General features: G+C 40.3%; 1 protein-coding gene across 3 annotated transcripts in view; it reads left to right on the forward strand.

Annotated features, from left to right (window-relative positions):
- APBA1 (amyloid beta precursor protein binding family A member 1) overlaps nucleotides 1-10080 on the forward strand; it is a 100524-nt gene extending 90444 nt beyond the window's left edge. For all 3 annotated transcript variants that reach the window (XM_065860720.2, XM_065860721.2, XM_071801823.1), the window contains 5 exons: nucleotides 2408-2587; nucleotides 3388-3600; nucleotides 5790-5909; nucleotides 7321-7461; nucleotides 8811-10080. In XM_065860720.2, the coding sequence (XP_065716792.1) occupies nucleotides 2408-2587; nucleotides 3388-3600; nucleotides 5790-5909; nucleotides 7321-7461; nucleotides 8811-8882 (726 nt within the window). In that variant the 3' untranslated portion in view covers nucleotides 8883-10080. The remainder of the gene's footprint in view (nucleotides 1-2407; nucleotides 2588-3387; nucleotides 3601-5789; nucleotides 5910-7320; nucleotides 7462-8810) is intronic.
- Nucleotides 10081-12478: the final 2398 nt, after the last annotated feature.

Here is a 12478-nt window from a genome sequence, read left to right on the forward strand (position 1 = left end):
TTATTTCTTTGACTGTCCAGATACATGTTAGTGTTGATCTTCCTTTATCATCCAGGTGGCTGGAACTGCACATCTTGCTTTCCCACACCAAAGCCTTTCAACAAACCGGTCTGAAAATAAAAACATTAGCCAATTTTTTTTTGGCTTAATGTCACTTGATATGCTGCCTGCTTTGTGGCTGCCATTGCTGTGTCTCTAGTCAGAAGTTTGGGCACTGCTGGCTCTCTTACTGGCCAGCTGAAAAAGCAAAAATCAACCTGTCAGATGCCAGAGACTGGGGCTTGTTTTCCTTCAGCATGTGGTGGTCTGACTGTGATCCAGACTTGTTTCTCTGGCTACTGTTAGTGCTTTGGCTAGCTCGAATCTGTGTTTCCATTTGGGGATAACTGGCATTATTTTCTGTGGTTCGTTTGGATCAGCTCGTGTTAATGTCAGATGTGATCCTCCCTTTGCCACTAGATATTGGCTTGAAAGGTACATGCCTGTAGATCAAATGAAAGCATTGCCCAGTCATGTGAAAATATGCTGAGAAATTGCAGAAGGGTATATTAGCTTGCCTTAGTCAAATAGCTTGCAAAAATTATCTAGTGTACCCAAATGACTAAGAAAGATTTAAAATAGAAGCATTGTAGCACCTGTTGGCAGCAAGGAGATGGCAACCTCAGACATCCTGTACATCCAGTGGAGTAATATAGCCTGTTTATATTATAAAACTCATGTATGTATCATTGTCACCCTTTCTTCTTCTGGGACAGCTGGGTATTTAGAAGAATTTACCCAATAACTGACACAGAAGCTCTAAGCCCTCAAGCAGGTGTTGGCCAGAAGGTGTCTCTGCTTGGAAGTACAGCACCAGATTTTCAACTGTATTTAGAGCTGGATCTTCAAATGAGCTGAACCTCATGTATCCAAATGCTGGGTGTCTAAATGGGAACTGATCACTTCTTGGAGAGAAGATATATATGTATCAATGCAGAGTCTGCACTTGTGTCTTCTGAGCTATGGACGTGTAGCTTTCCCATTTTGTTGCTGTCAAAACTGGGTTGATCTGAGCACTGGTAAAATACTGCAAGTCTAGACATTAGCCTTTTCAGCAACAGCCACCATGCTATTCTCATCAGCAGGTGTAGTGCTAGTTTGAGTTGCTTTAGGATACATTCAACTTTTTGTTTCAGGATTGGGAACTTTTCCTTTATTAGGGACTGAACTGGACTTTAACTACAGCTGGTAGGCTCTTTAAAAATATACCTCGGCAGTATTTGTTCTTCCCTAACACTCCCTCAGGCCTGTGTTGCCAGCTGTGGAGCTCTCCTCTGCCCTCCCTTCCCCACGGACAGTGCTGTGCTCCGGGGGACTGTTTCAGCGCACATTGTGGCCAACTCCTCTCTATTACACAGTGCTTACTGAGTGTATTGCTCCAGTTATGCACAGCAGTACGCTGCACCCTGCTGTGCCACTTTCCTTTCCTGCCTCGTACTAACCATGATCACTGCCTCAAAGGGAAGCATCCCTCTGCCCTGCTGTTTCCAGCTGTTCCGCACTTCGCAAGACACAGACCTTCCCTGTGTCTGCCTTGTGCCCGGTTTCTCTCGCAGAGCTGCAGATGTAGAACAGCTCATGGTGGGAGCAATGCAGCATAGTCAGTGGCGCATTTGGTGGCTTAAGGTGGAGAGAAGGCTACAGGAACCTGCAGGAACAAGAGGGTGCAGGCAAAGGACAGACTGAGAAGGAAAGAGGCAGGGAGCTGGCAGAGTCATGGGAGTTTGAGGGAGGGAAACAAGAAATGTAAAGGAGAAAAGTTGAAGGAGGTAGCAAGATGGAGGAGGTCATGACCATTTCCAGTCACTTCAAGGCCTGGATCTGGTCACTAGTTGCTGCCCTTTTCTTGTTTCATTTGAGACTGAGGTAGGAGCAGCCAATACGGACGGGGCAGTTTTAAAAGAGGGTAAGAAAAGAAGGAAATATCCTCTTAAATGTGGTTATGTGTTTTCTAGTAGACATTTTCGTTTTCATTGCTGGCTTGTCAGAGAATGGCATTGCCTCTGCTAGAATGGGGAGCCATCTGGGAGCTGCATGTGTGGGAAGAATTGTAGGTACAACCTACGATCACTGCAGTGGGTATACTTTTATATTTATGTTAGCAGTTCTTACCTGTGAAAGGATGGCTTTGTTTCTGTTTCTCATTTATAATTGCTTACCAAGCTGGATTCATGGCACAGGCTAATATGTTGACATTTTGTGGGTCTTTTACATTTATTTTTAATGCACAAATATTTTTTAAACTGGATTGCAGTAACTTGACTTAATGATACATTTTACAGTATGTTTGTAGCAGAGTAGGTGTCAGTGGACAAGACCATCAGAATGTTTCACTTTTTTCTTCTCTCTTCTCTGAGAACTGCTACAGGCACAGCTGATTGCACAGTCCATAGGTCAAGCATTCAGTGTGGCCTACCAGGAATTTCTGAGGGCAAATGGAATCAACCCAGAAGACCTTAGCCAGAAGGAATATAGTGACTTGCTCAATACCCAGGACATGTACAATGATGACCTGATTCACTTCTCCAAATCTGAAAACTGCAAAGATGTATGTCCTTTTCTTTTTCTTTTTTTTTTCTTTCCCCGTAACAGCATTAAGCTGCTCTGTACCAAATACTGACAGAAATCAGAAATCCACTAGTACTTCCTATAAATTACCTCAGTGAGCCTAGAATATCCTCTCAAGTAGGACAACCTGTCATCAGTTCTGTTTCAGAGGCAAATAGCAAACCCAGAATTTATCAGCCGTGAAATGATTTACCATCTGTTTGTGTTCTTTTTACCAAGCAATTTTCAGACTTGTTTGACATTATATGTTAATGAAATGAATTTAAAACAGATGAAGAGAATAATACAATCTAACAGATTATAATAAAAATATAAAATAGGTGTTGGTGAAGATGGGTGATTCTAGATTTTAAAGTGTTGTATTTGGAGCTTGTTTAATAAAAATGCACCAGTGCACCACTGCACCACAGAGGCAGTGCTTTTCCAATCCGCAGTCATAACCTCTTGCAAACTCTTCCTGTTTGGCTTTGTCCACCAAAGCCCATGGCACCAGGGTTTCTTCCACTCCAGTTTCCTCTGCTCATATGCAGAATTAAGTTGTGTGAGGTGTTTTTGCGCTAAGCAGAATCTATATTATGTAGTGTTGATTATTTCGTATTTGAATACAAATGAAATGTAGTAAAATATGTACCCTGTTTTGTCTTGCCTTTGAATTAGAAACACAGTTTGCAAATAAGGAGGGGTGTGTGTTTGTTGGGTATATTAATGTTTGGGAGGGAAGATATTAGTTCCAAATGTGTGAAGAAGCTTTGTTTTGAAACTCTTTTTCATGTGGTACAGGTTTACATTGAAAAACAAAAGGGAGAGATCCTAGGTGTAGTGATTGTGGAGTCTGGATGGGGATCCATTCTGCCTACAGTTATCATAGCCAACATGATGCATGGAGGACCAGCGGAGAAGTCTGGAAAGCTCAACATAGGGGACCAGATCATGTCGATCAATGGGACCAGTTTGGTTGGTTTACCACTGTCAACATGTCAGAGCATTATAAAGGTATGGAGAATGTTTCTGGAAGTTACATGGTTTTAAAGGGTTGCATAATAGGAGAGGTTAAAGTATAGAATTCTTAAGTAAATTCTTAACAAATGTTTGTACAGAACTTTCCATTTCATGATCTTTAAACTACAGTGGGATTTATGCTACACTGATTTTATGACTCCCAGAAACTGAGCTGTGCCATTTACTTGCATAGACAATGACTCTACAGAACTTCACAAGATAATATTTTGTTCAGAAGGAAGATACTACTAGATATACCTCTGAAGATACTTACAATGTTATGTAACAAATGGAGGCACAGGTGTCTAATATTCTCCTGGGCCATTTTAACTGTTTAAATGCATCCTGGTATCTGGCTGAAACAGAGCTGATGCTATTTTTTTGTTCATAACTATTTTTAAAACTTTTAAACTTTGAATTAAAGACATACTTATCCTCTGTAGAAACTTTGCCCAATTTATTTGAAAGTGTGATGCTTCCTGTTGCTTGGCTAAATGGAATATTTTAATTGGAAGAGCTATTTTCTAGTTGCCAGAAAAATATGTGACTTCAAAAAGCATACGGGTCAATCGGAACTTAACAGTGTCTGGGGTAGCTGCAGCGTACAAGGGAACAGATATTTAAACATCAGAGTTTAAAGAGCTATAAAAATGCACCTATAGGGCAGGTTTGAGATGAAGCTGTACGGACTTCGTCATTTATCAAAATAGCCTCACAGAGCTCCTGCAGATCGTAACATGTAGACAGGTAATGTAGTGCTGGTGGTGTACTGTACAGAAATCCTTCTCTGATTTCTAGGAATATACCTGTTTAACTTCTTTATTTAGGCAACTTTCTGGTAACAAGTTTGATTATGTAGTATAATTACAAAGCAAATTTTTCTTCTTTGTCCATGAATTAGTTTCTTAATATTTGAACAAAAATGTTTGCTGTAATGACTTCCCATTCTGGTTTCCAAAAATGTTAATGCTGAGTTCTGATGAGTAATAGATACATAAGCCACTGAACCAGCCATTTTAGATTCAGTGAGTATGAATGATAGCCTGGAAGTACAGCATACTGAAAACGTGGCAAAACCAGTTTTAAATTTATGAGGGAAGGGAAAAAAAATCCTATTTGATATCTTTGTGGCAGCTTCAGTGGAACAAAACTTCCTGCAAGTTTAGGCTTTTCATGTTAGCCATATAAAAGGAATTCAGAAGTGGATACTGGAATTGGTAGGTCCTGTATTAAGTGGGGTGGAAGTTGCTGTATTCTTTGTAAAACATTTAGCTCTTTATGTGGATTTTATTTATTTATGGCTGATCTTTTATGTGAATGGAACATTTCAGAAAAATGTCTTAGCAATCTCCAGGAGCTCTGAATACTTGAAGTTGTACAAGGAGTCAGATTGCAGTTATCTGCATTTTTTACATTTCAGTTTTAATGGAGCCATACAATCAGAGAGTTTCTGAGGCTGGCAGTCACTGCTGAGACTAGTCTAGACCAACGCTCCCGTTCAAAGTAGAGCAGGTTATTTATGGCTGTGCCCACTGGGGTTTTAATAACTCCAAGGCTGGATACTCTGCAACCTGTCTGGGTAATCTGTTCCAGTGTTTTACCACACTGATAATAAAAATTAATTTTCCTCCTTCAGTTTTCTTCTCTTAGCAAGGAGTTAATGGTGAATGTGATATAATTCATTTAGAAGAGGGGAGGGACAGAAATTAGGAGCACTGCTTATACAAACATGATATCAGCAGGACCTGCTGTTTGCTTGACAGAATTCAATATACTCTCTTAGGGAAGCCACTTATTTGTAACTGTATTAGCTACATGTTCAAAATTCTATTTTTCCATCCATAGTCATTGGCTTTTTTGGTGAGCTGTATAGACCTGTTTAATACTTTTTTTATACATGATTCGTGTTATGAAATGAAGAAGTTGCTGTAGGAAGCTAGTTTTCTTAAAACAACTGTGTCAGCTTCTTGGAAAGAAAAACTTGATATTTTGTCACTCATTTCACTGAATATTTGGATGCTTTTGTGTGGCATTTGGAGACCAAATTTTGTTACAATGCCTGTAAAGAGTTGTTTATTCAGGGTTGTTCCCATGTCAAGAATTTAACATTTTTTTTCCCCTCACAATGCTTATATTAGATGTTTCGCTCTGCCACCATTTTTCACATTGAGTTCTTTTTACAGGGTTTGAAAAATCAGGCCCGGGTTAAACTGAACATTGTTAGGTGTCCTCCAGTAACCACAGTCTTGATCAGGAGACCTGACCTCAGATACCAGTTGGGCTTCAGTGTGCAGAATGGGATTGTAAGTAGCTTCCACACACTCTAGTTAAGCTTCAATATACATGAAACTTCTTATCCATTTGTGGCTAAGTTTCAGTATTGGAAGAGGGAAGCTGCCACTTTCTCCTTTACAGGAGGAAAGACTTTCCACATGTGTTAAGTCTAAGATACAAAAGCTGAGTTAATCAGAGTTGGTGGGCTGATTTGGGGTTTTTTTTTTGCTGACTTCACATCTTTAGGGTCAGCCATTGGAACAGAAAACGTGATTGTGTTAGAGAAACAAAAATGTGTAGAAGCAGCTGTTTTCAATACGCGTTGTTCATGTCTCTCACCAAACCATTGCATGATCTCAAAAGAAAAAGACTGTCCTTGATCCTTTTTTGTGATAAGGCATCTGTATCCTGAACATTGTTTAACTGTGGTCTTTCATACCTTTTGTCATGATTTAACCCAAACTAGCAATATAACCATGACAGCCACTCGCTCACCCCTCTCCCAACCCCCCAAGTAGGGGAGAAAATCAAAAGGGAAGGGAGAAACCTGGACTGAGATGAACACAGTTTAATAAAACAACGAAATACTAATACACTACTAGTAAATATATATATATCTCTATATAAAAACTAGAAATAAAATATAAAATGGAAGATACTCAATGCAATTCCTCACAAACTTCGTCCAAACCAAGCTGCCAGTCCCAGGAAACAGGACCTGGTCCCAACAGTCAATCCTGAAGAGAGAAAAGAGGAAAAGGCAGAAAAGCCCAGAGGCTTCTGCAGAATGGCAGGATGACAAAAGGCCGAACTAACAAAAGCCCTGAACAGAACTCCCCCAAACAGGTCTGCAAGAGCAAAGAGAAGAACCAGAGAGAGAGCGGGCACAGAAGATTCCAACTCTCCTTAAATATGAAGCATGACGCTAATGGGATGGAATGCTCTCATTGATCAGTCTGGATGTCAGTCAAGCTCTGCCCCATCCATGCCCACTTCCTTGATGCCTCACACCTGTGGGCAGAGCGCGCAGAATGTCCTTGGCGCTCAGACCAGAGCAATTAAAAACATTAACTCAGTGTGGGGTGTTATCTCTTCTTCTCAAACTAAATCCAAATAATGAGTGTGCTAGCTATGAGAAAGAAAGGTTTCTAACTGCATGAAGAAAATTAACTAATTTTCAGTCAAACCAGCACACTCTTAAATTTCCAAACCACAGCACGTGGGACATACAACACAAACAGCCTTTTCTGACAGTTTGTTTTGCTCTTGGAAGAGAACATCCAGTAGTTATTTGTCACTAACAAATTTTAATTTCAATCAGTGATTGGTTACATTTTACAGTTTGTCACAAGCCTCTGTGTTTAAATGTTGAATTACAGTTTACAGGCAAAGCCTCTGTTCCTTATCCACGCCCTGATAAATTTGTCTTTTCCCTTCCAGATCTGTAGCCTTATGAGAGGAGGCATAGCAGAGCGAGGAGGTGTGCGTGTCGGCCATCGGATCATTGAAATTAATGGACAGAGTGTTGTGGCAACACCTCATGAGAAAATTGTTCACATTCTCTCAAATGCTGTGGGTGAGGTAAGAGTGGGCAATGTGTCTAGGCAATATAACATAACTCTTCGCTGTTACTAATAACAGCCAGTGGAATCCAGTAACAAGTGATGTCCCTGAAGAGACAATAATAGGACCAATACTCTCTAATATCTTCATCAATGACATAGCTAGCAGGATTGAATGCACTTTCAGCAAGTTTGCAGATGATACCATGCTGAGTGGTGCAGTTGATAGCTCAAGGAAAGGGGTGCCATTAGGGCAACCTTAACAGACTTGAAAAGAGAGCCTTATGAAGTTCAGCAAGGCCAAGTGCAAGGTCCTGCACCTGGATCAGGGCAGTAACTAGTATCAGTGCAGGCTGTGGGATAAAGGGATTGAGAGTAGCCCTGCAGAGAAGGCCTTGAGGGTACGAGTGGATGAAAAGCTGGACAAGAGTCAGCGATGTGTGCTTGCAACCTAGAAGGCCAGTCCTACCCTGGGCTGCATCAAAAGCAGTGGGGTCAGCTAGTTGAGGGAGGTGATTCTCCCCCTCTGCTCTTCTCTGATGAGACCCCGCCTGGAGTCCTGTGTCCAGTTCTGGAGCCCTCAGTACAGGAAAGATATGGACCTGTTGGAGAGGGGCCAGAGGAGGCCACAGAAATGATCAAGGTGCTGGAACAGCTCTGCTGTGAGGACAAACTGAGAGAGTTGGGGTTGTTCAGCCTGGAGAAGAGAAGTCCCTGGGGACACCTTAGTGCAACCTTTTGATACATAAAGTCGTCTTCTCAGAAAGATGGAGAGAGGCTTTTTAGCAGAGCCTGTAGTGACAGGACAAGGAGACAACAGTTTTAAACTGAAAGAAGGTAGATTGAGATTGGGCATAAAGAAGAAATCTTTTACAATGAGGGTGGTGAGTCACAGGGAAGTTGTGGCTGCCCCATACCTGGGTATGTTCAGAGTCAGGTAGGATGGGGCTTTGAGCAACCTGATTTGGTGAAAAGTGTCCCTACATGTGGCAGGGGGGTTGGACTAGATGATGTTCAAAGGTCTCTTCCAACACAAACTCTTCCATAATTCTGTGATTCTTCCACAGCCTGTTGGTATTCAAATCTACAAAGTGGAAGTGAGAGCAAGCCAGCACACTGTTCTTTTAGTATTTACCCATAGTTCTCCTATATTTTAGAAGAACCCTAATCTGAAAATAGGAAGTGTCCATGACTTTAGGTGATTCATTGATACTAAACATCCTGTTTCATAATATCACCACCTGGAGTACTTTAATAAGGGTATGAAAACTCCCTTCTGTCCTGTATGACCCTAGCTAGTTTCTTCACCAATGCTCTGTTGTAGGATGCGTGTTATGAACATAGATTAACTTGTCTTATTTCCTCTAGATTCATATGAAGACTATGCCAGCTGCCATGTACAGACTGTTGACTGCACAAGAGCAACCAGTTTACATCTAAAGCCGACAGCTCACCGTCACAATGTGCATGGAGGATGTTTTTCCTCATTAGTGCTTGTCTGTAGTGCTGTATTTCTGTGTCTACAGAGACATTTCTTTCTCTCTCTCCTTCACAGACACACACACACACATTCTCTCTCCCCCCCCCCACTCTCTTTTTCCTCTTCTCCCCACCATTTTCCTGTATTTTGGGAAGGGGCAAATATATTTATGGGAATATTTTGATTGCATCTTTTTACAAGTGAAACTTCATGCGGTTCCATATGCAAACCAGGAACTTAACAGCAGCATTTTTCACAGCAGGATTCACAAAGAATATTAGCTCTGCTTCATGCTGCATAATGTTTTATTGTTGTGGCTATAATTTGTCAAACTGAGTAAATTCCATGTTGCTGACTGAAAGATGTATTTACCAAAAAGATAAAAGTGTAGAGTGCAAAGTGTTCTCTTGGATATCCTGCATGTGACTTTGCTTTTCTTGCCCTATTTTCCCACAGGCACTGAGCTCGCTATTAAAGGTTTATGTCTGTAGGGAAAGTAGAATACCAGAAGGATAGGTTTGCCTTCAGGAAGAATTACCTGCTTATGAAGAACGCAGTAAATGCTGCTGTTGCAAAATGGACTGTACAAATACACACCTTTCAATTCCCCTCTGTCATCAGTTCTTCATGGTAGTGGGACCCCAAAAGGTATTCTGTGAGTTGCTGGAACACGTTACACTTGCATTGCTTACACTAAGTAATTTGGGAGGCATTTTTTACAACTGCATCCCCCTCTTTGCCTTCAGGTTTCTACTCTTTGCTTTCTTCTACTTTGTTTCTAAATGCAACATGTATTTTATAGTCCCTTTCCTATTTTAGAGATTAAAGGAGGGGGAGAGGATCTTTAAATATCTACACAAGAAATAGTGAGGGGCTTTCCTGAATAGCTACACTTTTTCTAGGCTCTTAATTCCAAATTGGGTGCACACAGCCATGTGTGTCAGTGTATATAGACATTTTTAAATTGTGCTTGCTGTTTATGAAGTTTGAATATAGGGGATATGCAGACTATTATAAATAATTTTGTTCTCTGAGCCAGATTTAACATACGTTTTTGTCCAAAGACCTGTCTGATTCTATTACTTTCTCCTTAGTTCATGATATAGATAACAGTGGAAGGGATGAGGTGGGAATAAACTTATTTATTTTGTTATATAATTTAACTTGTGATTTTTTTCCATATGTATGGCACTTAAAGGAGACATGCGTGTACTATATGCACTTGTATGAAGATGATTAACTGTAGGGATGTATGAAATCTAGGATTTGATTGGCCTCTAACTTGCATGCTAGAGAAAAAAAGGGGTAAAGGGGTTGGATTGCTGTTGGTTTGGTTTTTTAAAGAGGGAAAAAAAAAAAAAAAAGAATCAGTGGCTTTTCCTCCTAGTTAGAGGAAAATTCTCTGTTCTCTGTAGTTACTCTGTCAGGGCTGTATACTAGTGTTTATGCTGAAGTTGAACCATGCATTTAGTCTGAGCTAATATGTTGATTTCTTTTAAAGAGACGGTTTCTGCTATGTTTTACTGTGATGGAAAGGCTCAGTGAGGTGAAAACAAGAGCGGGCCACACACAGCCACACACCACTTCTGCTTTGCAAATGTGCTGTTGGCCGTAGTCACTTGTTTCTCAATTATTGTGGGTTGCACCATGCCATGTAAAGTTGCTGGCAGCCCGGTAATGATGCCTAGACGTTACCCTGGCAATCCGTGGAAGGGAATGTCTCTGTGTGTGCATGCACACGCACACTTGGTGCAAACACTGCTGACAGCCACTTAGCACACTTGCCAGAGGTCCATTTTTGGCATTCAGAAATCATGGATACCTATGAGCTGATCAGAGGTAGAGAATAAACTTTGTATTTCAGTGGGCAGTAAATATTTAAGGGGGATAATGAAGTGATACATAAACTATTGTAGTAAGTGAATATGTTATAGTGTTGAGATTGATGTATGATGACTTGATTTTACTACAGTTCTTGTTGTTACCTGATTTAATCCCGATCTCCAGAATAGCAGATTGCACAAGAGAGTGGTGTTAGTATTCCAAGTTAGTACTTACCTCTGCTACCTGACTGATGCAACTAGATAGTGAATGAATTGTGAGTATATCGTTTAACTGTAGACATCTGGTTTATGATCATTTTAACTTCTTTCCAGAGCTTTCCATATATATAGTAATATATGTAAATATGATATATAACCATGTACAATTAAGAAGATTATATACAGTGCAGCCTTTCCGTAAGTTGCCTGAGGAAACTCCGTGAACTCTTGAAGACACAGTTATCATGCTTCTGGTTCCTGCTATGTTTACACCCTCAGCTTCACTTGTTTCTGTGGTTCTGTCCAGCTCATCTGTTGGGGTCTTTAACTCCCTTCACCGGGAAACGAGGAAGACCTGAACATGCAAATATACTTAGACATGAAACAACTGTTTGTTTGGAAATCTTGAAGTCAAGATTCTGCAGAGTTAATGACACTTGAGTGCTTGAATGGTTAATAGTAAATAGGTGCTTAACATTGAGCAAGTGAATGCTTGCAGGATCAGAGTCTAGCAAAAAAAATCTCAGTTTTTCGAGTTACAGTGTGTGCATAAGTTTTATCAACTCGGATGTTCGTAGTGTGTGCACACTTCTAAGAACTCTTGTAAACAATCCCTTTTTACTTTGTAAAGGGAAAGAGTTTCAAGAAAAAGGAGATTGAAAGGGAAAGCTGGCAGTTCTCTAGACTGTTGCAGCAGTTTGTTAGATTACATACGTGAATTTTTTAAAGATTCAAAAGAATAAACTGCTGATTTACATTCCTTCTTCAGTGACAGACCTGAAGTCTTTTTCATCCTTGCTGCTTCATACAGTCTAATTAACTCTTCAGTGTTTACATTAAGGATGAAACATCCCTTAATTTTTTTTTTATTGGCAAGTTTCGCATACTTGTTATGAGTCTTGTTTGAATTTGAGACTCAATGGGGATATCCAAGTTTGCTTGCTTTACTTGTTTTCTAAATGAAACGTATTTCTGAATACAGCAGTGTGGTTGAGATCTCTTGTACATATTTAGCGCAGTACCTAGACTATGAAGTTGTACTATTGTTCTGTAAAGAGGATGAATAGAAATTATTGTAAAGCGTTGGGAAAAGTATAGTATTGTATTTGTAACTATTGTTCTTTGTAAACATTTAATGATCTCTATATAAATATAAATATATATATAAACATATGTGAGCCTGGAATGTTGATACTGCACATCTACTGAATGTAATTCCTCTGATGTTTTTTGCCACAGGTCTCTGACCTCTGTAACGAAGCTGCAGTGGTTTGATTTGGGAGGTGAGCAGGGGGGAGAGAAGTGGACTTTTTGTTTTGGGTCGGCAGGGTGGGGGGTTTCTGGCCCAGCTGTTTTGTTGTGATGTATTTACTGTGCTACATTCCTTTATTTAACAGAGCGCTAACGTCTGTAAGATTTGCAACAATAAAATATGAAACAAAAATACCTCAGACAAGGCTGAGTTTGCTCATACTGATCTAGGGGTTGGCTTGCCAACACTGAGCTTGTGAATG

This window comes from Patagioenas fasciata, chromosome Z (assembly GCF_037038585.1).
Source record: "Patagioenas fasciata isolate bPatFas1 chromosome Z, bPatFas1.hap1, whole genome shotgun sequence".
NCBI lineage: Eukaryota > Metazoa > Chordata > Aves > Columbiformes > Columbidae > Patagioenas > Patagioenas fasciata.